This window comes from Tenrec ecaudatus, chromosome 3 (genome assembly GCF_050624435.1).
Source record: "Tenrec ecaudatus isolate mTenEca1 chromosome 3, mTenEca1.hap1, whole genome shotgun sequence".
In the NCBI taxonomy this organism is placed as follows: Eukaryota; Metazoa; Chordata; class Mammalia; order Afrosoricida; family Tenrecidae; genus Tenrec; species Tenrec ecaudatus.
The window spans coordinates 219,852,337-219,879,375 of NC_134532.1; the positions used below are offsets into that span (position 1 = coordinate 219,852,337).

The 27,039-nt window shown below is 59.6% G+C and overlaps 1 protein-coding gene across 1 annotated transcript; it reads left to right on the forward strand.

Annotated features, from left to right (window-relative positions):
* The first annotated feature begins 103 nt into the window (after positions 1-103).
* Positions 104-26,318, forward strand: LOC142443766 (peroxisomal acyl-coenzyme A oxidase 3-like). The gene is made up of 18 exons (XM_075545045.1): positions 104-108; positions 3,100-3,254; positions 3,786-4,019; positions 6,901-6,975; positions 8,930-9,019; positions 10,807-10,950; positions 11,270-11,358; positions 11,548-11,644; positions 13,824-14,006; positions 16,783-16,905; positions 18,556-18,676; positions 20,219-20,341; positions 20,576-20,689; positions 21,573-21,688; positions 23,277-23,451; positions 24,246-24,313; positions 25,328-25,414; positions 26,202-26,318. The coding sequence occupies exons 2-18, from the start codon at positions 3,111-3,113 to the stop codon at positions 26,316-26,318; spliced, it is 2,100 nt and encodes a 699-aa protein (XP_075401160.1). The 5' UTR covers positions 104-108; positions 3,100-3,110.
* The last annotated feature ends 721 nt before the right edge of the window (positions 26,319-27,039 follow it).

Here is a 27,039-nt window from a genome sequence, read left to right on the forward strand (position 1 = left end):
GGTGGCCCCGCCTCAGGGGCGGACTAAGGCCAAGAGGCAGAGTGCAGTGAGAATAGGTCTTCCTGTCCTGCTGGTCCGCCAGCGTCCAGGGGACAGCGGTTGAGCGAGGTTAGTGCGCAGGGCCGCGCGGGCCGCCGGGGGCGGGGGCGGGATAGGGGGGGCTTGTCGCCTGGTCTGCAGCTGGTGTGGGAACCTGCATGGCTGGAGACTCGGGGCGCGGGGAGATGGGAGCGCAGCTGATGCAAAGACCCCAGGGTGCTCAGAAAAATGGGGGCTCAGCTAGTAGAACAAGGTCTGCAGCACGGAAATGGGGCTGCAGCTGGTGCAGACCTGGGAGCACCTGAGAAAAAGAGCTGCAGGTGCAAAACTGAGGTACATAAAGGGCACAGGCGGTGTAAAGATCCCGGGGGCACACATAGAAATGGAGGCGCAGCTGAACAAAATGCTGAGTGGCCTACAGACCTCAGGGAGAGTGTGTACTGGGAAATGGGGCACAACCATGTGGATCAGGGAAGCGGGGTTCTTTTCCTGGACATAGGTGGGGCCCCAGAGGGAAGTGGGGGGATGCATCCTGTACAAAGACCTGACCTGGCTTGCTTGAGAGTGGGGAGTACAGTGCTGCTGCTGCTGCTGCTGCTGCTGCTGCTGCTGCTGCTGGGGAGACGCTGAGGCTCTTGGGGAAAGGAGGCCCTGCCAGGAGCATGCCCAGGAAGCAGGTCCGCTGATGCCTGGGGCTTGGACTTTGCCTGAGCTTTATTGTTGTTGTCACTGTGTTGCCTGGGAGCCTTGGGGACTTACTAGTGGGAGATGCAGGCTGCCAGGCCAGGTCAGTATCACATGAGGACAGAGAGGTGCAGTCCCATGCCAAGTCAGCAGCCAGTAAACATTGATTTGGGGAATGGAACTTGGGACTGTCTGTTTCTAACAGCTAATGCCAGTGACCTCAGGAGGCACGGAGTCAAGGGGGTGGAAAGTGGGGGTAGATGGGGCACACTTTCTGCTTAGGACCTTGGGACTTGGGGGTCATCAGGGGCATGGTGGTTACAATCCCCAGCTGCTCCATAGCTAAGAGATCTGAGGACACCTCGACGTCATCCAAGTGTTGACATCTCACTTTGAGGACTAAGGCGGGCTTGCCCAGCCCCCTCATATGCACGTAGAAATAAATAGGGAAGGTGGAAGGGCAGGTCCATCTGAACTGTGGTGCGGAGAACAATACTGAAGACGCCACTGCCTGCCCCCAAAGCCAACAAATCTCCTTGGAGGAAGTACGGCAGAATGCTCCTTAGAGGCAAGGCTGGCGAAAATTCATCTCCCAAACTTTGGGCACATGGTCAGGTGAGACCTGTCCCTGGAGAAGGACATCATGCTTAGTAGAGAGTCAATGAAAAAGAGGAAGGACTCTGAGTTAGTGTGGGTAGACTAGAGAAGCAAATTCATGGATACTCTTGTGTATAAGGAAGAGCTTTATCTACAAGAGTGATTGACTATTGAGAAAACCTCCCAGCCCAGTCCAAATCAAGTCCACAATCTGATATTAGCCCATATGTCCGATACCAATCTATAAAGTCCTCTTCAGACTCACAAAACACATGCAGTGATGCCAAGTGCAGGAAGATCACAGGCCAGTGGGTGGGAAGTCCTGGGAATCCAGTGGCAGTGGAAGCATCTGAGCTCTGGCAGCGGTCTCCATGTGGCTCCTCCAGCTCAGGGCTCTAGGCTCCATGTGTTTTGTCAGCTGGAATGTCTCTCAGCAAGCTATTTATCTCCTTCGTGCCTCCTCCATATGAGGTCGTCAAGCTGGGACCTGAGTGACAAGCTAGACTCCACCCCTTCACTGTGAAGAGTCAAATGCACAGCAGATGATGTAAGGACCTCAGCCCTCCAGAGGACGGATGGACTCAGTGGCTGCAACACTGGGCTCCCAGGGCAGCGGGTTTGAGGATGGCTTGGGACTGCGTGGCGTTTCCCTCTGTTGCACACGAGTTGCTGTGACCGAGCTCCTGCTCACCCGCACTTCCCAACAACAAGAACAGCAAGTCGCTCCCTGGCAGGAAGATGAGGCCGACTGCTTCCGGCAAGAGCCCATCCCCGGAAACCCTGTGAGGCCGTTGTCTGTCCTTCGGGCCCCCGTGTTCGTCTTGGGTGGCAGATCACAGCTGTGTGACCCTGAGCGAGGTCCGGGTGCTTCAGCCTGGGAGATTAGGCAATTGCTTTTCAGCAGCTCTGTCTAATCACTCACCTGGAAGCCGCTTTGTTTTTGACACCAAAACCTTCCTCAGGCCAGAGAGCAGCCAAAGAACCCAGCCAGGACCAAGGCGTAGACCAGGGAGCTTGGGGACTCATCAGGGTCCTAGGTAGAGAGCGCCCACAACACTCTCAAGATTTCCAGTTGGTGTTAGTCTAGGAGACAAGACTATATGACACCAAGCCTATGGTGGTGGCAGTGTGTGTGTGTGTGTGTGTGTGTGTGTGTGTGTGTGTGAGTGTGTGTAAAGCTCAGGATGTGGAGGACTGTTCTGTGAGATGTGGCATGGTGGGGGCAAGGTGGTCATCAATGTGTCCAGTGGGCAGGAGGTCTGGACCTCTGGGCCCAGGCATGGTGGGATTTGACTAGCATGCCAGCATGGCTCAGCCGCCGGCCATGCGCACATCTCCATTGGAGAGACATCCTTGCAGGCCTTTCCGTCTGCACTTTGGCTTTTGTGTGTGTTGGGTTGTGAGGTCCGTTTGGATTGAAACAAAACCCAGAGGTGCTGCCGGCTCACCAATTCCCACTCCCGGGTACCTAAGCTCAGGAGAACTGCCCGTTGGTGCCCAGACTGCCACACTGTGTGAGGCCAACCGCCCCCTTCCTCCCGCAGAGTAGCTGCTGGAGCAAAACTGCACACCTGGCAGTCAGCAGCCCAGCCCCCCACCCGCCTGGCCACCAGAGTGCCCACAACTGCCTGGAAATCGCTTGTTCGTTCCCAGTCTCTGGGGTGTGGGTGCGCGGTGTTTCTTTCTGCTGTGCAGGGTCCTACAAGGGCACCTCAGTGACCCTGGTGGTCGGGTGGCCACTAGGGTGACCCTGTTCACTGTGGGGCCCTGTGCCTGCAGGTCCTGTACCCATGGCGTCAACACTGCAAGATGGGGTGAAGGCGCTGCTGCCTGACCCCCCACAGGGGCCGCTCCAGGCCTACCGCGCACGAGCCTCCTTCTCCTGGAGGGACCTCCTGCTCTTCCTGGAGGGTGAGGAGCTGCTGCGCTTCAAGGTGGGTCAGGCCTCGGTGAGGAGAGAGAGAGAGAGAGAGAGAGAGAGAGAGAGAGAGAGAGAGAGAGAGAGAGAGAGAGAGAGAGAGAGAGACAGTCACCACATTCCTGGTACTAGTCCCAAGGCTGTCAGCCACAGACAGAATTGGCCCTGGTGTCTGTCAGGCTGGCAACGATGCCTGTCGCCCAGGCTCCAAGGGAAGCCCTAGTCTCTCAGAGGGTGCCCGAGTGCCCGGCTCTGAGGGTGCCTGTGCCTGGGGATCCCAGTTCTCCCCCGCACCCCCACACACACCTCTTCATACTCAAATGGCGAGGTGATATGCTTAACCAGGACCAGAGTGATATCACTCCTTCCAGGTCTGGAACTTCACTGCTGAGGTGGAGGAGGGCTGGGTCAGGGAGAGCCCCTCACCTCCGCAGCCCTCAGGACTGTGTCCAGCATGGCAGGCCGGGCCGCCCAGGGGCAGTGCCCTCCCCTTCCTCACCCCCTTCCCCACCTCCTTTCACCCTCTCTCCTTGCCTTCCTGACACAGAGGACCATCTTCGAGGCCCTGGAGGGTGACCCGCTGTTTGAGAAGCACGGGGATTCCGCCCTGCCACTGGAGGAGTACCGGGCGCTGACCTTCCTGCGCTGCAAGCGCGTCTGCGAGTTTGACTTCCTGAGTTTGGCAGACATGATCCAGGCCCCCCTGCGGGTGCAAACATTCCTCGACTGCCTGGGCATGTACGACTGGTCCCTCGGCACCAAGTACATCATGGACATCTTGGTGAGTGGCCACCCAATCCCACCCGAGGGCCAATATCGGGAGCAGGGGGGTGGCACGAGGCTTGCTGTCAGTGCACTGGATTTGGCATCTCTAGAGGCATCTGTCTAATAGTAAAGCCAGAGCAGATGAGTCACAGGGGTGTCACCGTAGGGAGCAGAAAACTAGGCCCCTGGCCGGCGGGCATGAGGGTCCCAACTTGCACCTCCTTCCAGGGACCCTGGGTCCAAAGGACATGCCCCGCTCCCAGCTCCTCTCTCTTCGTGGCCTTGGGGCCCCTCCTCTGCTGGTCTCTCTCCTTTACTCTGGAGAGACAGATGCCGGTGCTGCTGAACCCCTCACTCCTGTCTGCACATGGGACCAGGGCTGTGCCATTGTACCCCAGCCTCCTCCCCGTACAACAGGGCTGAGCCCAGCCTGATCCTCTTGCACCTGATAGCTGGTGACATCACGTCACATCATGGGGAAATGGTGACATTACAATGCCACTGCTGCATGACCTCATGACATCACTGCCATCTCACCGGTAACTGCGGCCTGGCTACACCGACACAGATTTGGGGTGGGGGAGGACACACTTTGGTTCACAAGTGGAGGATTTCGTTGATGTAGGGAATGTTTGTCTACACACAGCGAGTGTGTTTGTCTTCAATACGGCACACAGATGCAGAGCTTGTGGGGCTCAGTGTCAGTCCCGGAGTGCCCGGCCCACCGCTGGAAAGCATGAGGGCCGAAGGTCAGCGTGAGGCAGCGTCAGGAGCGTCCCACATTTATTTGTTAGCGCTGCATGACCGTTGTCGGCTCGTCATGGGTGTCACTCCACCCTATCTGAGCAGCCTTCCTAAGATGCATGTGCACACTGCGCCATGACGCGCAAGGTCAGCCGGGAGAAAGAGGAGGCTCCAGTCTCTGATCCCCCAGGCACCGCCCTGGCCCGGCCTGTGGGGTCGCTGTGCGCAGCATGGACTCAGGGCAGTAAGCCTACGTGTTTGTTTCTCGCTGTTGTTGAAAATATTCACAGCAGAGCAACCCCTGCTTACACACACACACATACACACACACACACACACACACACCCCTTCCTCAGCATGAAACTCGTCAGTCTCGTGCCCCGCTGCCAGAGCAAAGGCCTGGCAGGTTCCTTCCTCTTGTCCTTCCCTCTTCTGCTGTCCAGACAGCCAACCAGTCCTCTCGCTTGGCTCTGCATGTTTCTGGTGGGCTGAGGCAGCCAGTAGGGACACTTGTCCCGCCTAACTTGATTTGAGGGGAGACTTCGCTCAGGTGTCAGTGGTCAGCTGGTCAGTCTCATGGAACGACGGTCCTCCTCTTCTAGCTGCTGCTCAGATTCCCCAATCCTGGTCTTTGAAAGAGATGCAAGGCCAGCATGAGTCCACGTCTTCATCTTGTTCCGCAGCCACTGCCAGTGCCTCCGGGGCAGAACCTTTCTCCTCTGGCCCTGGGCCTTCGGGGCCTCACACCTCTTCTCCGAGTCGCCCCAAAGCCGGCCTTGGCTACGCTGGCCATGTAGTAAGCCCGGCTGATAGTGGGAGGCGCTTCGGGGAGGACTGCCGCCTGGAGGCGAGGCCCTCATCCCGGGGCTTCAGCGAGGGACACAGCCTTTTGGTTTGGGGAATGATCTCCCACAGGCTGTCCGTTGAGGGCATTGAGCGAGCGTTTCCCTGCAGCCAACTGAGGTCCTTCAGCGGCCCGAGCAGCGGCAAGGGATGGAAGAGCACCCAGACAATCCCACGTGTGCAGTCCGCACTCGGCTGCACGCATCCAGCTGCTCACGGCCAGGCTGCCGGTGGGAGCCCGGCAGCCGCTCCTCAGGAGAGGGATGTGGCCGCTGCTCCTGGGCAGATAGCCAGCCTGCGAACCCTGTGGGGCAATTCTGTTAGAGCCCTGGGGGGCAGTTCTCTTAGAGCCCTGGGGGGCAGTTGTATTAGAGCCCTGGGGGGCAGTTCTCTTAGCGCCCTGGGGGCAGTTGTATTAGAGCCCTGGGTGGCAGTTCTCTTAGAGCCCTGGGGGCAGTTCTCTTAGAGCCCTGGGGGGCAGTTGTATTAGAGCTCTGGGGGGCAGTTCTCTTAGAGCCCTGGGGGGGCAGTTGTATTAGAGCCCTGGGGGGCAATTCTCTTAGAGCCCTGGGGGCAGTTCTCTTAGAGCCCTGGGGGCAGTTCTCTTAGAGCCCTGGGGGGCAGTTCTCTTAGAACCCTGGGAGGCAGTTGTATTAGAGCCCTGTGGGCAGTTCTATTGCATGGCAGTGGTTTGCTTCTTTGGGAGCCCCAGCCGAAGGCACCCTGATGGCATTGCAGTTCAGGGCACAGCTGCCCGTCCTGCTCAGTGGTTAGAACCCACCAGTTGTTCCCCAGAAGAAGGGTGTGGTCATCTGCAACTGTCAAGATTGGCAGCCTTGGGACCCCTGTGGGAGGTTGTCCTCTGTCCTGCAGGAACCCCGTGTCCTCTGTCCTGCAGGAACCCCGTGTCCTCTGTCATGCAGGACCCCTGTGTCCTCTGTCCTGCAGGGCCCCCGTGTCCTCTGTCCTGCAGGAACCCCGTGTCCTCTGTCCTGCAGGACCCCTGTGTCCTCTGTCCTGCAGGAACCCCTGTGTCCTCTGTCCTGCAGGGCCCCCGTGTTCTCTGTCCTGCAGGGCCCCTGTGTGGAGGAGTCTCCTCAACAGCAGTGGGTTCAGGGTTTTCCTCCTGCACCTCTGCTGCTTGGCATTGTTGGGCCCGTGTTGCACCTTGGATAGCAATGGTGCCTGTAGTGACGTCCGCCTGGCCAGCCACTTCCAGACCAGCAGTTGCTTAGAACGCGGGGCTACCGGTCGGGGTGAGTACTGCAGGCTCGGCTGCTCCTGTTTACTTGGTCCTGTTGTCTTCCCAGATTTTTGCTTCAGCCATCTTCAGGTCTGGCTCTAAGCGGCACATTCTGTACACGCAGAAGGCCTTCAACATGGAGGTGGGTGAGGTGTAGGAGTGGGGTAGATGGGTAGGTGCAAGGGAGAAAGAGGTATTGATATATGATGGTGGACAGGTGGAAGGCCAGCCTGAGAAAAATGAGTCTATGTGTGATGGGTGTACGGATGAATGGGTGGGTGGGTGTATGGGTGGGTTGTGGATGGATGCACCAACGGCTGGTTGGATGGGTGGGTGGTGAATGCATGGATAGGTGGTTGGCTGGGTGGGTTGTGGATGGATGCATGGATGGGTGGGTGGTGGATAGATTCGTGGATAGGTGGGTGGTGGATTGATGGGCGAATGGATGGAAGCATGGATGGGTGGTGGATGGGTGGGTGGTGGTTGCATGGATGGGTGGTTGGTGGATGGGTGAGTGGATGGATGGATGGTTGGTTTGGTAAGTGGATAGAAGGAATGGAGGAAGGTTAGGTAGAAGGATGGAGGTAGATGGGTAGATGCATAGGTGAGTGGTTACGTGGATGATGGATGGGTGAGTGGGTGGGTAGGCGTGCAGATAGGATGGAGGATGTTTGGGTGGATAGGTTGGTGGAAGGAAGGATGGAGGGATGGGTAGGTCCCTAGATGAGTGGATGGATGGATGGATGAGGGATGATGTGTAGGTGGGTACGTAGAAGGATGGAGGACAGATAATTAATGAGGCATGGATGGTTGGGTGGAAGGACGATGGATGGATGGATGGATGGATGGATGGATGGATGGATGGATGGATGGATGTGTGGAAGGATGAATGGGTGGGTGGGTGAGTCGATGGGAGTGTGCAGGGGGTCGATGGTAGACAGATGGCTGGGTGGTGGATGCATGGATGGGTGAGTGGATGGATGCATGGATGGGTGAGTGGAAGGATGCATGCTTGGTTGGGTGGTGGGATGGGTGGGTGGTGGACAGATGGCTGGATGGATACATGGAGAGGAAGAGGACTATGTGTGAGGAAGCTGGGTGCCTCACCTTAGAGACTCATGGGGGCCACGCCGAGAGGGCCCAGGGGTCACTGGGCCACATTGAAGGCTCCCTGAGGCTTCTCAGCAGACAGTAGACCCCTTAGTCCCCAGAGTTACACTGCTCTCACCTTTCCTGTCAGGACTAAGACATGGTGGTGCCCTGGGTTGCGCTGGGATGCTAACCAGAGTCAGCAAATCAAACTCACCAGCTGCTCTGCAGGAGAAAGATGAGACTTTGTGTTCTGTGCAGATCTCCAGCCTTGGAAACCCACCGGGGCAGTTCTACTCTGCCCTCTTGGGGCCCTGTGAGTCGACATCGACTCCGTGCTGGTGGGTTTTGGGCGTTGAAATTGTTTCCCAGCCAGCAGCCCCCAGAGCAAGGCCTGCCTGCCCGTTGGCTCTTTCCGATGGCAGCCAGGAAGACCCCATGGAGCAGTGCTGCTCTGTGACACATGGGACACCAACCAGCACCTGCAAGGGGTTTACATGTCATACTGGGGTCCCCTTCCCCCAGGTGTGACCCCCTCATGCCCAAGGCAGATAGAGCGGGAGGCAGGCCTGTGATTTAGTCCCCAAGGCCAGGTCAGAGCACGTGTCTCCCCTTGGACCCCATCTCAAGTCCCTCTGCCCCCCCCCGGGGGCTGGGTTGGAGTGAGTGCACCCCCAATACAACCCCTCACCCCATGTCTCCACTTGGTCCTACAGAGCCATGCCAGAGTGAGTGACCACCTTTTCCCATTACCCCAAGACCCCGTGTCTCTGCTGGGTCCCCACTCTGCCCTCACACCCTCTGTCTCTGCTTGGTCACCTGGGGCCCAACTGGAGCAAGGGTCCCTCCCAGAGCCCCCCTCAGTGTCTTCTGTCTGCTGGGCTCCTGGGCTGTGCTGGAGCGGGCGTCCCTCCCATTCTCTGCTCCAGTGTCCTCCATCTCCACTGGGCCCCTGGGCTGTGCTGGGTTGGCAGCTCCCCACAACATCCCCCTATCCCCTCTCCCAGATCTTCGGCTGCTTCGTGCTGACGGAGCTGAGTCACGGGAGCAACACCAAGGGCATTCGGACCACAGCGCACTATGACCCAGGCTCTCAGGTGGGCACTTGGGCTGTCGCCGCCCCCCTGGCCCCCGGGTGCCTGTTCACCCTGGGGGTGTAACTGGTCACCCAGAGAGCCCAGCTCAGAGACTGTCTTGCCCCTGCCCTCTGCTGCCCCTGAGTGAAGCAGTCCAGCTGGCCAGGCACCTCCAGAGAAAGACCTGCAGATGCTGCAGGAGACCCAGCAGTGACACCCCGGCCTGTGGTGTCCACTCTTCCCTACTACCCACAGTGCTTCCCCTCAAGCCAAGAGCAGAGCCAGAAGCCTGGCTGGCAGTCTGACTCACAGTCACACTTTATAAATCAGGAGCGACAGACATCCTTCCTCTGGTCCATCCCCCCCAGTTGCCTGTGGCTCCCCTACCTCTGGCAGCACCTCCAGCCAGTGGCCTGCCTGTCCACCAGACCCGGGGCCATGCTGGCCCACATGCAGGGCCTCTCTGGGCAGCCTCTGCCCACCTGCACCTGATGGTCTTTCTGTGTGGCCTCTACTGCCTTCACCTGTGGCTGCTGTGTGGCCTCTGCTCCCTGCACATTATGCCCTGATTCGCCCTTCCTCAGACATCCTTCAGCTTGCAGGCAGGTGCCTGGAGGCCCTGGATCTCCAGGGATGGAGAAGCCCACAAGAAACAGGAGGCTAGGGGCAGCTGAGGAGGGGCCAGGGCTCACCAGTTCAGGGCAGGGGCAGGTGTGGACAGGCACATTGGATTTGGAAGGACCTCTGGGGGCGCAGTGGTTCAGCCCTCAGCCGGTGACCAGAGGTCAGCGGTTAAAGTCCACCATTTGCTCTGTGCGAGAGGGCCACTTCCCTGGGAGACACGTGAGGGTGGGGGAGGGGTCCCAGGAGTCGGTGCTGATACCACGGCAGAGGGTTTGGCCTGGTGTGGCTTCTGTGTTCACATGCACAGCAGGGGCCCCACCAGCAGGTCTCCATCAGATGGCGAGAGAGAGAGGCAACCCCCTCCCTGTGCCAGTTCTCACTCCTCACTCAGGACCCCAGAGGGCACACGAGAGCTGCCTGAAGTTTCTGAGACTCCGTTTTGTCCTCTTGAGTGGCTGGTGGATTTGAACTGCCAACCTTGAGTCTAGCAGCCCAGCACCCAGCCACATCACCACCTGGACTCTCTCTGCCCTTCTATAAGTGTGTTATATGAACATACGTATGTATATGCATGTATGCATGCACACATATATACACAGCAGTTGCATGTGGTATGTTTCAACGTTCTTTGGACATGTCGGGAGACACCAGTCTCTGGAGAAGGACATTGTGTTGGGTCAAGTGGAGGCGCAATGAGAGAGAGGATGGCCTTCCACGAGGTGGACGGACAAGTGGCTGCAACATTGGGCTCAGACACAGGAACCATTGTGAGGACGGATGGTGCAGGACTGGGCAGCGTTTTCTGTTGTGCGCCGTGAGGTCGCTGTGGGTCAGAACCGACTCGATGCCACCAAACAACAACACGTGCAGCTACATGAACGTGTCTCTGTGTGCAGGGTGTCTCTTTGTGCTGTGCGCTGGAAGGTCGCCTTGGTCAGGACGTCACCACGCCAGAGTTAACACGGGAGCTGACAGGCAGCCAATGGAAAGCTCCATTTCCAATGAGCTTCTGGAGCCCTCCTCTGCTCGTGGGGTGGGCCCTGGTGGCACAGTGTTAAAGCGTGGCTCCCCCCACCCCCACCAGCAGTGAGTTCCATGGTAGAAAGGCCTGATGTAGGGATGTCATCTGAGGACCAAGCCTCCCGGTACCTCCTTGCCAACCTTGCCCCCCACCTTTCCCAAAGGAATTCATCCTCCACTCCCCCGACTTCGAAGCCGCCAAGTTCTGGGTGGGCAACATGGGGAAGACGGCAACTCACGCGGTAGTGTTCGCCCAGCTGTACACGCCAGATGGCCACTGCCACGGGCTGCACTCCTTTGTCGTCCAGGTAGGAGGAGGCAGCAGGGCGCCTGTATTGGGCTCGGGGAAGATGTGCGTGGGGCATCCCAGGTGGCCACGTGTTCCACAAGGGGCCAAGTTCCTTGTGTCCACACAAGTTTGTGGCCTCAGTCCTGGGTTGAGGCCGCACCCTGACCAAGGGGTTGCTTGCTGAATCTCGGGCTCCTAGGCTTGCCATGGCAGGAACTGTCCTCAGGGCGAGGTCACCAGCCCCACAGCCCCTCAGAGGACACCCCTACTCAGCCTTGAGGCCACAGAGCCTCCGACTCCTGCTTTCTACCTCCTGACGGCTTTTCAGCTCTGTGCAGATCCGGGACCCGCGGACTCTGCGCGCCATGCCCGGGGTGATGGTGGGCGACATCGGCAGGAAGCTCGGGCAGAATGGCCTGGATAACGGGTGAGCAGCCAACAGCAGTGCTCTGGTCGCACAGCTGGGGGCTCCCCTCCTCTCGTGGGTGGGGAGGGCAGAGCCTCCCAGCCTCCCCAGAGCAGACATTGACTCATGGCACCCTGTCCTGTGTGGCTCCTGGGGAGGACAAAGCCCCCATGCACCCCGGCCTCACAGCTCCTGCCTGTCCTTGCTCAGCTTCGCCGTGTTCCACAAGGTCCGGATCCCCCGCCAGGACCTCCTGAACCGCACGGGGGATGTCACCCCCGAGGGCACCTACGTCACCGCCATCAAGGTACTGCAGCTCCTGTGGGTGGAGGTGGGGCAGTGAGGACATACCGAGGAGCCCCGAGGAGCTGAGGAGACCCAATCCATCACGGGGAGCTGGTGTCCTCGAGTCCTCTGGGAGCACCCCCCACCCCCCAGCCCCCTGCAGGTCTTTCCCTGTCGGCGCTGCTGGTCAGTCCTTAGCGTCAAGTTCTTAATCTCTGTGCCACCCAGGATGGTTTTTGTGGGAAGGATGCCTGCTGCCCGGCCGTCCCGACTCACCGTGAACGCTGCCGCAGGGTTTCCTTGGTCAGGCACCTCACTCAGGCTGCGGCAGGCTCACAAAACAAGCATGCCAAACAGAAACGTCCCGTCGGGTCCCAGCTGTCCACACGTGAGGGCCTATAGGGCAGCCGGGACGTGCTGTCCACCTGAGGGGGGCTGACTCCTGGGAGCCGGTGGGCACGGCCCTGGCCAGGGGTGACCGCTCTCACAGCTCCTGACAGCTCCCGAGAGCTTCCCCCACCCAGGCCGCATTTGACAAGACTTACCACGTGGACAGTTCTAGAACATAGTCGTTGTAGTTCAGCTCCCTGGAGCCGGTTCCCACCCACAGGGACCCGTGCACAGCAGACGGAAACCCTGCCCGGTCTGTGCCGTCCTCGCCGTCGTCCCCGTGCCTGAGCCCATCGAGGCAGCCACTGTGTCCGTCCATCTCCCTGAGGGCCTTCCTCTTGTTCACTGCCCGCCACTTGACCAAGCATGGTGTCCTGCTCAGGGACTGGCCTCTGCTGACACCACGTCCGAAGTCCGTAAGACCAGCCATGCCTCTCAGGAGCACTCTGGCCCTGGTTCTTCCCACACACATTGGTGTGTCCATTCAGCAGTCCCTGGTACTTTCCATCCTTCCTCCACAACACAACGTGAATGCACAGTCTTCTCCGGCCTTCCTTGTCCCGTGGCCCACTCTCATGTGCGTGTGGTGCCGTGGAGAACACCGTGGCTGGGTCGGGCACACCCCAGTCCTCACAGTCCCTCCTTGCTCCTCAGTGCTCTGAGGAGACCTCGTGCAGCAGATCCACCTCTTGCAAGGTGTCTTTGGATGGCCTGACGGCTGCTCCCATGAGCACGGACTGTGGAGCCAAGCCAGACAAAATCTTGATAACGTCACCCTTTTCTCCATTGATCGTGATTTATCTATTGGGCTACTTGTGAGGATCGTGGACTTCCTGACCTTGCGGCGTCCTCCACACTGGGGCTGCCGTCCTTATCTTCATCAGCGCCGGCCTCCAGTCCTCCTCACTGTCAGCGAGCAGGGCTGTGTCGTCTGAACAGTGCAGGCTGTTAATAAGCCTTCCCCCTTGCCTAATGCTGGCGTTTCTGCATCGAACCCAGCTTCTCTGGGGATTTGCTCAAAGTTCAGATGGAGTAAGCAGGCTGGAGATACAGTCCTGACACACACACAGCTTTCCTGACTGTAAAGCAGGCAGTATGTTCTTGCTGTGTTCACATGACTGCCTCCTGCTCCGTGGACAAGTTCCACGTGAGCACCGTGATGCGCCCCAGAGTCCCCCTTCTTCTCCACGTCACCCACAGTTGGCTAAGGAAACCCTTGGATGTCATTGCACCCTGGGAGCTGCACGTCCTAAAGCCAAGGCAGCCCCTAACCTGGCTTTCTGAGCTCCCGCTGTGGGAGTTTATGGAGAGATCGCACGTGGCCCAGAGACACATCCGTGCTGCGCACACTCTGACCTCCTCCTGGGTTATTTCCGTGTGAGCCGGGCCTGACTGTTGCTGCCTTTGGTTTTCCAACTCCAGGTCCCAGCACATTTCATGGCGCCCCTTCCCCTTGTATTCCCCAGCTGCCTTTTGACCTTTGCCCTGCTCTTGAGTCCCCCCACTTCTCCTGTTCACCCTGGCTGCTCTGAGCTCAGGAGCAAGTATCAGGGTCTCTTCTGACCCCACAAGGATTATTTCTCATCTCCCCTTCTTTTCCTGACCAGGCCCTTTCTTGGGGTACAGTGTCACTCCTCAGGATGTCAGGGTAGGGTGTCACCCACATGGCATCAGGGCCCCTGTAGGTAGTGAAGTGTGCCTCATGTCCTCAGCGGTCAGTCACCGGGGGCTGTGTACAAACCCAGTTGACCCTGTCCGCTGGACCAGGTCTCCAGATGCACCTCTCTCTGAGCCTGGTGGTCCCCCTACAGGACAACAGGCAGCGCTTTGGGGCCTCCCTGGGCAGCTTGTCCTTTGGCCGGGTGTCCGTCATGAACATGTCCGTCACCAACTTGAAGCTGGCTGTGTGTATCGCCCTCCGGTTCTCGGCCACGAGGCGCCAGTTTGGACCAAGCGACGGGGAGGAGGTCCCGGTGCTGGAGTATCAGCAGCAGGTAGGCAGCGCGGGAGGCTGGGCGCGGTGCTGACTGCAGGTGGGCGGATGGACATTGGTGCAGCCTGTGAGGAAGAGGTGCCTGGTGGGGTCGTGGCTCCTTGGTGGCTGCTACTCAAGGGCGGCCATTGAAAACCACCCACCTCTGCCTGGGAGGAGGTCGAGACTGTCTACTCCTGTGAAGAGTTCGAGCCTGGGAGCACAGAGGGGCCGCTCTGCCCTGTCCTGCAGCACACTGCCAGTTGGGGTCCACCCGATGGCAGCGCATTTGGATTGGGGGAGCCGGTCCGGAATAGAGGCGCAGTGAGTTATATCCATCAGGAGTGCAGTGAGTTATTCCTCGAGCTGCTAACTGAAAAGTCGGTGGTTCAAACTCCCAGCTGTCTCTGTGGGTGCAAGACGGGGCTGTTTGCCCCATGTATACCCCAGCCTCGGGCCCTTCTTTGTGACCAGGTCAGGAAAGCTGGAACTGCCTTGATGCCTTGGGCCATGGACGGACAATTGGCAAGAAGGCACGTCTTAATTGGGAAGATGACTGAGAAGGCCCTGTGTGTTCTGGAGAGACTTAGGGGCGTGGCATCCCCTCTTTGTTGCTTCCTCCTGCACCACCCCGACAGGGTGGCAGAGGGTAGTGTCTGCAGCCACCTGCTGGGATGGCTTCCCAGCCCTGCGACACTGCCCTGAGGTCTCCAGGCTCAGAGGTGCTCAATGCCTTGAGCAGAAGGACAACTGCCAATGGGGCTCAAGGATCAGCTGCTGAGGCAATGGAGCGGCCCAGGGCACCCTGGAACATGGAGAAGCCTATAGCAGAGGGCACAGGGCCACACTGGGTGCAGTCTCCACCTCCCTGGGGTGTACTGGGGTCCCCTGCCCCACTGATGGATGAGGAACTCCTGGAGCAGAGCCGGGGGCCTAGCACACAGGGGTACTGTTGTGGCCTGTGACCTTCCTCTGCAGGTGACACTGAACCTATATGTAGTCCCCACATTGATACAGTAATCAGCAAGAGGGATTTTTGCCCAGGCCTGCACTGGGGATATCAGACCTGCCCAACTGTGAGGAGCCCACTGAAGCTGCAGCACTGGCTCCTGATCCACCGTGTGGCTGTGTGCCCTTGGCCATATCACTCTGTGCTTAGTACATAGGAGCAGGCACCCACAAGGCACCTCTGTAGGCTAAAGGGTTAAACAACAACACCTGGCACAGCAGGTATGGAAGATGGTCCTCTTCCTTCCACACATCCATCCATCCAAGCTAAACATCCACACACTGATCCATCCACCTCTCCATTCATCCACCCACCCATTCACCAACATAACCATCGATCCATCTATCCATTCACCCATCCACATAATCATTTATCCACACACCCATCCATCCTCCCATCCATCCATCTATCCATCCATCAATTTATCCATCCACATAATCATTTATCCACACACCCATGCATCCATTAATATACTCATCAATCCACCCATCTATCCATCCATTCATTCACCCATCTACGTACTCATGTATCCATCCACTTGTAGTTAGAGGTTACGGGGGCCAGCCCCCCCACCACTAGTCATGGGTTCAATAAGTACAATTAATTGTATGGTTGATATATAATATTAAAATTGTATGGTTAATATATATATAATATTAAAGTCATCGAGAGCATGAGAGATAGAAGAGAGTCAAATAATGCATTCAGACACAATTCATGGTAGCATGCTCACCTTCTGGATGGCCATGATCTTACCAGCCAGGTCCACGCCCAGCGTGGGCCAATGGGAAGTGGGGTGGAGACCCGGCAGGAGGTTCAAGGACCAGGCAGGAGGTTGGAGAGCCGGGCGTGAGGCTGGAGGACCCCGCTTATTGCTAACCAAGCATTATCTCTCTTAGGAGGGGGTGTCATTTCAGGTCACCAAATGTCACAGGAAGGGGCAGTCCTATAGGCATACACGTCGTAGGAAGGGGATGCATGATAGGCATGAGCGTGACAGGAAGGGGATGAGCTAGGGGTGTGCCCATAGGAATGGGAAGGTGTAGGGGTATGCATGACAAGATGTGCGGACCCTAGATTCATGATGGCAGCCTAACCTTGGTCATCCTTGGGCAGGTTTGACCTCTCTGGGGTCTCCTATAAGGAAACAGACCACTACTGTCCTTATTAGAAGAGAATGGGCCCTATTTGTTGTGGGATAAACAGTGGTGTCTACTTGTTCTAGTTGGCTCATAGCTCTTAGGGAGAATGACCCCTGATCTACTCCTGATGATCTGTAAGCAGCTAAGTTTGGCATATATTTGGGGGAGACAACTTGGGAGAAATCGTTCTGTTTCCCACATCCACTCATCCATCCAACAACCCAACCATCCCTCATCCCTCTGTCCATCTGCCTGCCATCTATCTACCCCCCATCCGTCAGGAGGCTACTTTCCTGGCTGATGCCCACTCTGAGCAGGGAGGAGAAGCCCGCCCCCTGAGAGGTGGCGTGTGGAGGGTTTATGGGGAGAGATGTGCAGTCAGGTCTGGTCCCCAGGCAGCTGAGCCCTCTGGGGCTCAGAGCAAGACCCAAGTGTGCTAGGGAGCTGGGGCCCTGGTCGGGGTGTGCTTCCTGGAGCCCCTCGCTGCTCACAACCCTCTGAGAGCAACCACACTCCCATCAGGACGTGTGTGGTGCCCACAGGGTGTCCGTCCATCTGTCTGTCTGTCTGCTCCTGTGCCTGGCAGCTGGACCTCTACCAGGAAGTGTCAGTTTGTCACCCAGCCTCTGTCTGTCCATTTGTCCTAGCAATGGCGTCTGCTGCCCTACCTGGCGGCCACCTTCGCCCTACATCACTTCTCCAGGTCCCTCTACGTGGACCTGATGGAGCTTCAGCGAGGCCGAAAAAGACGGGACAGGGGCCCGCAACACGTGAGACGCACCCCTGACCAGGGACTCTCCCAAGAGGCAACCTTATTCAGAACACCCGCCGGCCCCCCACAGGCTGCCTTTCTGCAGTCCCCTCTAGGGATGGAGAGCTCTGCACACTGCCCCCTGGCCCCGGGTTTCTGAGCCCGACCCTGCTGTAGCAACCTGGTGACAAATGTGGGGTGATGGCCAGTGGGGGCTGTGTGCCAGGAGTCCTGTCAGGCCCCTTGAGGGCGGGCCTTGCGGCTGTGGGGCAGGCACAGAGAAGAGCTCTGACGGCAGATTCCCCACGGCACCCCGAAAAGTCTGCCTCCAGTGACCGAGGGTGGGGCTGTTTCCCGTAAACTCCCAGAGGGAGCAGGCGGGTGGATGGGAAGCAGGGTCCAGCACAGAGGCCCGTGAGGCCCAAGGGAAGGGAGGATTAATGTCTGTTTTCCCAATAATGAGTCCCCTCGGCTTTCCCAGGGCCACATGGCTTCCACTTGCTGAGCAGTCACAGCCAGCTGCAGGTCAGGCACTTGTCTGTGCCCTGAGCAATGCTTGTAGCCAATCCCAGGCCGACCAAGTTCAAAAACACCGCCCACCTGCCCCCTGTCTGGCCATGGCCTCAGAGCCAACCACGGGCCACCTTAGAGCCTCAGCACCACCCCTGCCCAGTCCCAGCATCAGGGTCAAGCTCCGGCCAGCCACAGCTCTGAAACCCCCTCCCCACTCTCTCCCACCCTCCCATCCTGGCCCGGCCTCAGTGAACCCACCTGGCTGTAGTTTGCACACCACTCCTCACCCTGCCGCGACCTCAGGGCACCTCCTGACCCAAGGACGGCCCTGGCCTCTGAGCCGCCACCTCCTGTGTCCGTTCACTGTTTAGAAACTACCTGACATGAACCATTTCATCTAGCACGGGCTAGGGCCGTCAGGGGCAGAAGACTACCGTACTTCTTGTACACGACTCGCACGCAGGCAGCCAGGGGAGCACATGGACCACGGCCGCGCGTTGTTCCTAGAAAACCTGGCGCTTCTGAGACATCCGCCAGGCCTCATGCGGCCCTGGGCAGTGAAGACAGCTCACCTGTCCAGCTGCTAACCAAACCCATGCCCAGATGTGCCTCTGGAGAAAGGCTAGGCTGGCTGCTCTGCACAGATGCAGCCTCGGCGCGGGGCTCTGAAACAGCTGTCGCTCTGGGTCTGTGCGGGTCTCTCCCGGTTCCTGTAGGATTCTGACCACATGCAACAGACTGCTTATAAGACACAGATGACAAGGACAGGGGTGGTGACGCTGTGAGTGTCCCGGGCCCTCAGATGGCCAGTGGGGTGAAGGGACAGCTGCCCTGTCACTGAAGGTCCTCTCCGCCCCCAACTCCAGGGGCCCCATCGTGAACCCCAGGTGCAATTCCCTCATTGTGTTTCTGGTTCTCCGCCCGGGGACGTAACCTCAAGTCTGGGACATGTGCGTGTGAACCAACACGTGTGTGAACCTACGGTGCATCCTGCAATGGCCCCGAGGCTAGGCAGGCGCTCTGGGCTGTGGCCCGTGCGTGTCCCCTGAGGAGTGGTGTGAGCACTCTGTGGAACACCTGGCTCAAGCCGCGGCCTGTGTGTTGGGCGGGAGTGTGGTCTGTGCCCCAGCCTCTCCTCACCAGCTCTTGCCCGCAGGCGGAGATGGACAGGGAGATCCACGCCTTGGCATCAGCTGGCAAGCCCCTGGCCTCATGGACGGCCCAGCGAGGGATCCAGGAGTGCCGGGAGGCCTGCGGGGGACATGGTTATCTGGCCGGTAGGCGTCCTGCCCTTCTGCTGTTGCACCCTTGAACCCACAGGGTCAGCACACTGTGGCCCTCAGGCCACATCCAGTGGGGTCACAGCCACCCCCACTCCCATGCACCGTGTGCTGGGACAGCTCTGCCCCGGAGCAGCCAAGCCCAGAGGTGACAACTCACACAGAGCTCTGCCTGATGGCCCTGTAGGTCAGGCGGTGTGCGGGCCACCAGGAGGTCCGCGGTTCAAACCCAGCCGCCTCCCCGTGGGAGGACATGGAGGCTGGCTGCTCCCGTTCAGGTGGACAGTCTTGGAAACCCTACCGGTCACTAGAGGCCAAACCACTGTGGCACCGGCCCAGGGTTGGTCCCTTTGCCCTGTATGTTTGACAGTGCATGCCTTCTGCTGCCTGGTGCTTCTGCTTTTATCCCAAACCCCCAAATCTGAACTCCAACTCCTCTCCTGACGTCCTAACCTGATGCTCTAACTTAGCCCCCTAGCCCCCTAACCCTCTAGCCCCCTAACCCTGCGGCCGGTGATTCTTGGGAAGCTGGGGAACATGGTGAAGTGGGAGAGGGCTCGAGGGGCGAAGTGTGAGCCCCAAGCTTGTTTCCGTGGGGACAATTCCAGCAAGGGGTCTGGCCATGCCACCAGTGGTGACTCGCTGCCCACCCTTTCAGCCCCTCACAGGGCAACAGCAGGCAGTGAAGTCCCCTTTTTGAGCCTCTGGTTCTGGCTCTGATTGTTACAAGCAGGTCCCGATGTGGCCTGAGACCTGTGACATGCTCTCAACCAGGGCCTTCCTCTTTCCCTCAGCCCTCAACATGACCTGATGGCCAGGGCATTTGGGGGAGGGGAGTGCACACTGGGAGTGGGTGCGCCTGGAGGAGGCCTGGTTCTCCAGGTTCCTGAAGTTCTGTAGGTGCCCACCAGGGGACAGCACCCACTGGAAATGGGGTCAGAGTCCCCCCACTTCCTCTCCTGACTGAAGGCTGACTGACTCCTGGCCTTCTGGTGGTGTGGACTCTGAGTGAGATTGTAGGACAGGCAGAAGTGCCCCCGTGGGTGTCCGGGCTGTCACTCTTTACAGGCTGGGAAGCCTCCTCCTCTCCTTTCCAGCAGTTGGTGGTTTCAAGCTGTTGACCGGCCCAGGGCGTGACCACTACATCACCAGAGTGCCCCTCAACGGCCGGCTGTTGAGTGGGCTGCATCTCCCAGCACTCCTGCTCAGGATGACCGAGGCTGTCGGTCTCCATGGGAGCAGACAGTCCCCTCTTTCTCCTGAGGAGCATCTGGGGGCATTGATCCTCTGACCTTCCAGGGAGCAGCCCAGAGCCTACCCAGAGTGCCACCAGGATCTGGGGGAGAGTGTTGGTGGGAGCTGTGTGTCCCATGGGCCACCACATGGCTAGATGTGTGGGGGGTGGGACAGAGAGGCCCCCCTGGCAGGTGGGCTGGGCATGAAGTCAGGAGGGTTGTCTCTGCCCCTGCTGAGCATGGGCCTGTGGGTGCAGACGGGCTGAAGCCGTGCCCGTTGAGTGAGGACAGCGGCTCCTTGCAGTGAGCCGCCTGGGCCACCTTCGCGACAACAACGACCCCAACTGCACCTACGAGGGGGACAACAACGTCCTTCTGCAGCAGACCAGCAACTACCTGCTCGGCCTCCTGGCAGCCAGGCTCCAAGGTGCGTGGGGGGGGGGGCGAAGGGCAGGACCGAGGGGGGGCACAGGGTCGTCAGGAGGGCCTGGTCTGTGCCCAGTGTGGGGGAAGGGCATGTTGCTGATGATCAGCCCAGCACTTCTGAGGTGGGACCCCGACGCTGGGTGGAGGTGGACGCAGCACCCCCACCCCCACCTGGGGCTCTCTTACTGTGAGAGCTCCCGTCTCCCGCAAACCCGCTGCCGACTGCCCGCCCTAGATGGAACTCCCATGAGAAGCCCCCTGAAGACCGTGGACTTCCTGGACGCCTACCCGGCCCTCCTGGAGCAGAGGTTCTGTAGCCCCATCCTGCAGGACAGCTGGGACCCTGAGGGTGAGCCCTGGGGAACTGCCCCTCCCCACCACTAGGGGGCACTGAGTGGCTGGTGGGCGCCCACTGGCTGCTGGCCACAAACTGAACACCTGGGGCCAGAGGGCCGCACTGAAGCTGTGTCCTCCCCGGGAGCAGCAAGCCAATGGTCCAGGCGTGCCCACACCTTGTCTGTGGTGTATGGTTGTACCTGATTAAATGGGAGCCCTGGTGGCGTGGTGGCTACCTGTTGGGCTGCTAACTCCAAGGTCAGCAGTTTGAAACCACCAGCTGCTTTCCCAGGGAAAATGGGGATTTCCGCTCCTGTAAAGAGTTTGTCTCATAAACTCTCAGGGGCAGCTCCCCCTGCCCTGTGTGGTCAGAATAGACTTGTTGGCAGTGAGGTTCCAGAACCTATTTAAGTGAGCCCTGGAGGTGCAGGGGTTAAAGAATCAGGCTGCTAACCCGAAAGGTTTGGACCCCCCAAGGAAATAGACAGACCAGGGCCTCCATGTGGGGGTTCTCCCCTGCCCCTGGGGTCTCGGTGAATCGGCATGCAATGGTTACGTCAACCTTGGAAACACATGGTCAGCAGTGTCCACCAGCTGGTGGCTAGCTGCTGTGCTGGACGGAGTGGAGGCCATGGGGTCATCCTTCCTGGTCCAGTCCTGGGGAAGGGCCTCGGGGGCCAGCAGCTGGGGTGCACCCTCTCTCTCCCTGTGGCCACTCCTGGGAGGGGCCACCGGCAGACCACTGTGACCAGGGTCACCTCCCCTGCCACCCCATGTCTTGCTAGAGGGCTGGGTGAGTGAGGGCAGGGCTGGGCACAGATCCCTTCCTGGACCCCCGTCTCCCTGTCACGTGTACGTGTATGTGCATCTCAACCTCCTGCCCTCTTGTCTCCAAGTTGGCCTGGCGGCGTACCGCTGGCTGGTGTGTTACCTGCTGCATGAGAGTGACCGGAAGCTGCGCCAGGAGAAGATCGCTGGAAGCAGCGACTTTGACGCCCGGAACAACGCTCAGGTAGATGCATGTCCTGGAGCTCCACCCACGGTGACCCGTCTGCCCAGCAGGCCCAGCCACTTGGTGGGCTGTCACGTGGTGACGCCACGGCCTCCTGCGTGTTGGCTCCCGAGCTGACCCTCGGGGGACGCTAGCTGGAAGCCACCGGTGACACCCCATTCACGGACTTCAGGGATGTGATCAGGAGGGGTCAGTCCCTGGAGAAGGACGTCACGCTTGCTGAAGTGGAGAGGCAGCCGAAAGAGGCAGGCCCTCCACGCAATGGACCGACACAGTGGCTGCATCCGTGGGCTCTGACACGGGAACCACTGTGAGACTGTCGCAGCACTGGGCAGTGCTTCGTCCTCCTGTATGTGGGACTGCTGAGTCCCAGCTGGCTCCATGACACCCAAGGGTGATGATGACGATGACGATGAGGAGGATGAGGAAGAGGAGGAGGAGGATGTTGACCCCTGTCAGGAAGCCGGAGGTTGGGCTTGGAGACTGGCCGCCCTGGGAGAGCAGACATCGCAGCTGCACAGGCGGCTGGTGTGGCCCAGGGCCGAGGGAGCTCCAGGTGGTGGTTGGCCTGGAAAGCAGTAAGCTGCTCAGTGCTGTCAGATGCCTCTGGGCAGCAAAGGGCTAGTCAACAAAGCCAAACAAACAAGAGCGGGAAGTTCCCCGGATCCCCGAGGGCAAGAGGCTCCACCAGTGGCCTTCCCACTCGAGCTCTCACCCAGTCCCTGCTGCTGGCCAGGTGCTGGTCCCAGGCCTCCTGGCTGAGGCCGTCACTGGAGAGTCACGGAGCAGAGGGCAGAGGGAAGGGTGGGGACGGCCGCGTGGAGCCCCACCGTGAGCGCCAGTGACAGCCTCTGGAGCTGGTAACGCAGACTCAGAAACACCTCGGAAGAAGGGCCTGGAGGTGGACTTCTGGAAGACCAGTGTGGGCCAGGGGGTCCAGCCCCCTAAGACACGTGGGGTGGCCAGGGGTCCCTGCCACCACTACTTACAAGTGCCCTGATGTCCTGAGGGACCTCTGCCTCCTCCCCGGCGTCCGGCCAGGTGGGAGAGGCTCCATCCCCCACCCCTATACTGCTAGCCCACAGTTGCCCAGAGGCCGGGACACCACCCAGGATAGTCGGTCAGTGCCGCCCCCCAGGTGTCTGAGGGAGCCGCCGTCTCCTCATTGCTTCAACGTGTAAATGTAGCTGGAGGCAGACCAGACCCACTGCCACCAGGTCCGTGCGGGCACAGCGCGTCCAGTTCACTAGTATAGTGACAGGGAGGAGGTCATCCCTCCTACAACCTTCATCCTCCTCATTGCCCACCCCTGTCCTGTTCTGCATGCTGCGCCACCACTCTGCCCGCTGTGGCCTGTCCCTAAGCACAAGCCTCCCTTCCTGCTGGCCGGCCCCACCCCACTGCTGTGCACCAGCCCCTCGCAGTTTGCCATGTGTGGGTACACACCCACCGTGTGCAAGTGTACACCCACTTTGTTCAAGTGTACACTCACTGTGTGCTTATGTGCGGGTGCACACCCACTGTGTGTAGGTGTACACCCACTGTGTTCTCGTGTGCAGGTGGACACTCGCTATGTGCTTGCATGCAGGTGTACCACTGCCGCCCCCTGGCCCTGGCCTTCATGGAGCTCACTGTGGCCCAGCGGTTCCATGACTTCACCCAGCAGCCCGATGTGCCCCCCTCTCTGCGGGGCGTCCTGGGCCGGCTCAGTGCGCTCTACACTGTGTGGTCCCTGAGTTCACACATGGCCACTCTCTACCAAGGTGAGGCTCCTGGGTTCTGCTCCCCCCGGGATCTCCCCCTTTCAAGATACCTTGAGGCTTCTCCATAGGAAAGTACCCCCCAACACTTCTCCCAGGAACTGCCCTGGGAGGGAGCCCAGGGTCACCTCGAGGGGCTTACTCTGGACCCCATTGTGATTACTGTGCCCTGCTGTGGTGTCAGCTGAGCCCCCGTCTCTGCTGGCAGAGGTGTGTGTTGAACCCCGACCACTGATGGGGGAGGTGTGTGCTGGGCCTGGTCACTTCTGGGGGGTTAGCAGTGGCCTGGGCTCAGCACGCATGTCCACCAGCATGGATCCAGGCTAAGCTAACCCTGCAGCAGGGACCACGCCCAGCACACGCACACACAGTCCCTACTGGGGAGGCGATTGCTGAGATGCTGGGACTATAGACTGGTGGGAAGAGGGAGGGACCTGGCCTGGATTACAGGAACCTGGGGGTCAGGACTTTCCCAAGAAACTGCCCAAAAGTGCTTCACCCTCACGTCCTCAGGATCCAGGCCAGTGAATTATGATCTGAGCCCTCAGGAGAGGTGGCTGTGGGATGTGGGCATAAGGAAGCCACCATGTGTGGCCAGCCAGACATCACCTGGTGGGGAATGGCCGCACTGCCCCTCCCGGGCAAGGGCCCAGCAGGCAGGGCCAGGGCTGCCCTGGGCTTGACCCCTGGCCCTGCCCGGTCTCTCTGTGCCCACCCTGTGCCCCGGAGGCCCAGCTGACCTGGGCCTTCAGCAGGGGAACACGCAGCTAAGCTAGTGCTGTGTGTCCCTGTCACAGGCGGCTACTTCTCCGGGGAGTTGGTGGGCACGGTGATGCAGACAGCCATCGTGAACCTCTGTTCCCAGGTGAGGGGACCCTGGGAAACATGGGAGGGGCCGGTGCAGGTCTAGGCTAGACCTCTGGGCAGAGAGCCATCCTAGGGATGAGCTTTTCCCAGGGAGGCCACTCTGAAGATGTCTCGGGCTCAGCTCCCAACCCCTCAGGAAGGCAAGGTCATCTGTGAAGGGTGTGGGGCCTGGTGACGGGGTGACAGACGGAAGTGGCCCACTTGAGACCACAGACACTAGGTCAGTCAGACGAGGGACGTGGTACATGTGGGCTGTCAGATGTGCCTGTGGGTCAGTCGGATGAGGGACATGATGTCTGTGGGACATTCAGCCAAGAAATGTGGTGCCTGTGGGACAGTCCAGCTGGGGATGTGATGCCCGTGGGTCAGTCGGACAAGGGACGTGGTGCCTGTGGGGCCACTGGTTGAGTGGCCACAGACTTTCCATGTGTAATAAACATGTCTGAAACACCACGAGCCGGCTCCCGGCACCCCCAGGCTCTGCTCCCCCAAGACAGCCGTGTCCCAGCCCTGCAGGGATGCACAGCCTCCGCCCTGCCCACGGCCCCTGGCGTGCTGTGTCCCTCAGTGCCTCTGTGGAGCATTCTGAAAGGACAGTGCCCAGTATGGCAGTGGGTCTGCGGCCTGGGATGGTGGGGCATTCCTGGCCATCTCCTGCTCAGAACCCCATGCACAACAGAAAATGCCACACTGTGTGTGAGAGACAGACTGACTGACAGGCAGACAGGTGGGCAGATGGGCCTCAAAGAGTTGGCAGTTCTAGCCTGCCAGCAGTGGGGCTCTGGGCAGTTGTGCTCGGTTCTGCAGACAGAGTGGGTCAGGTCTCCTGTGCAGAGAAGAGGCCCTGCCCAGCAGGAGGCTCCTGTGTTCATGGGGGGAAGGGGAGGGGAGCACTGGACGGCAACTTTGAGGTGGGTGGGTCACACCCAGGGCTGCGTCCCAACCATTGTCCGCCCAGCTGCAGTCTGTGACTCACGTCACCACAGTGACACCCTCCCTTGTTTTCGAACAGCTGAAAGATGATGCCATAGCCCTGGTGGACGTGCTGGCCCCTCCCGACTTTGTCCTGGACTCGCCGATTGGGAGGGCCGATGGCCAGGTGAGGAGGGGCCGGGGTGATTGCAGGGTCAGGGCCCAGAACCACCATGGCCAGGCCAGCGTGCGGGAGAAGGTGTGAGCGCCCCCCGCCAGCTTTAAACTGTGCACCAGACCCAAGGCCCAGCCCGGGAGCCCCCGTGGCTCTGTGGGTCACAAAGCGGACTGCTCACCACACTGTCCATGGTTCAAACCCACCAGCCGCCCCACAGAAGAAAGCCAAAGTGCCCATCAGGACTGGTAGATTAGAAGGCCTGTGTAGGTTCGCTAAGAGTCAGGATTGACTCGATAGCAGGGAGGGGGAGGCTGTGGTTTGGGGTGGTCCAGCCAGCTGACACACCCCTGCCTTCATGCTCCACCAACCCTGGGCAGAACCTCTCTTACAACCCCTCCCAGAGCCCATCTCCTGGTTCCCATGTACTCCAACCTGGGGGCCCCAAACTCCAGCCATACCTTCACCCCAGTGCCACCCAATTGCCTATGTCCAGGACCCCCGTCCTGCAACCTGAAACCCCCAGCAGGCTTGCAGACTCTGACCCCACCAGCCTTTTTCACAGGCTGTGGGCCTCCCCTGCCCTTCTCTGGTCCTCTGCCTCCCTGGGCATGTGACTCCCCCACCTCCACCCCCACATTCGCCAATTCTGATTTGGTGGTTTACAGTCACAGAGCCAGCCCTCTCCTCTTCTACCAGAAAAGCCAAGGGCGGGATCATGCTTGTGGTCCTCTGGGCCTGGATGGCAGGGGCGTGGCTGCGGGGCATCCAGCACTCACGCAGCATCTGTGGTCCTCAGCTGTACCAGAACCTTTGGAGCGCTGTCCTGCAGGGCAGCGGTGTGCTGGAACGCGCCCCGTGGTGGCCCGAACTTATCAAGAAGCCTGTCATTGGGGCTCCAGCTCCCAAGCTGTAGCCCTGCCGCTGCCGTGCCCCCTCCCTGATGAGGACAACTCCCAGAGCCCTCTGCCATCCTGCCGGAAGGAACGCAAGCTCACATGCAGGCACGGAGCCCTACAAGCACCTAACCATCTGGGCTGAGCGCCTTCAACGGGTCTGGGCCGTCTTGGGTGCCCTGGGGCTGTGTTATGGCCCCGCCTGTGCCCTAGTGCTGGTCACGCAGCCTCCCTCTCACTGCGTGTGTCCAGGTTGGACTTCGCTCAATTGCTGGTTCACTAGGCACCAAGGCCTCTGTGCACAGACACCAGGCCGATTGAGTGGAATCACATCTGTATATTTTTAATTAAAAGATGTTTATCACAGCACCCTTGGCCAGTTCTTTCTTGTCCTGGTGTGAGAGCCTTGCTCCTTATGAGACCCCACTCTGATGGCCCCTTGTCCCTCTAAGATCGGTGCGTCCAGCGCTCCAGCATCCTGCCCAGCCAGCTGCTCCAGGAGGGGGTTTCATCACCAGAGGGTCTGGTAATCCATCCTCGGCTTGTGTGGAGCTCCAGGCCCCAGGACTGAGGAGGCACCCTGATTGTGGACCCCCTCCTCCCTCAGCAAGCCTCCAGGTTGAGCCATCCCAGGCGGGCAGGGCAGGGCAGGGCCCCTGGACAGAGACAAGTGACAGCTGCAGCGAGGCCACCTCGCAGGCAGAGAACCAGACCCCTGACCCCATGGAAAACATGGCCGGT

What these genes read in the sequence shown, in the direction of transcription:
- LOC142443766 (XM_075545045.1), top strand. Translation starts at nt 3,111, where the DNA reads ATGGCGTCAACACTGCAAGATGGGGTGAAGGCGCTGCTGCCTGACCCC. An exon ending in AGTACATCATGGACATCTTG is followed by an intron (nt 4,020 to 6,900) that starts GTGAGTGGCCAC and finishes TTGTCTTCCCAG; the next exon opens with ATTTTTGCTTCAGCCATCTT. An exon ending in GGGACATGGTTATCTGGCCG is followed by an intron (nt 18,677 to 20,218) that starts GTAGGCGTCCTG and finishes GGCTCCTTGCAG; the next exon opens with TGAGCCGCCTGGGCCACCTT.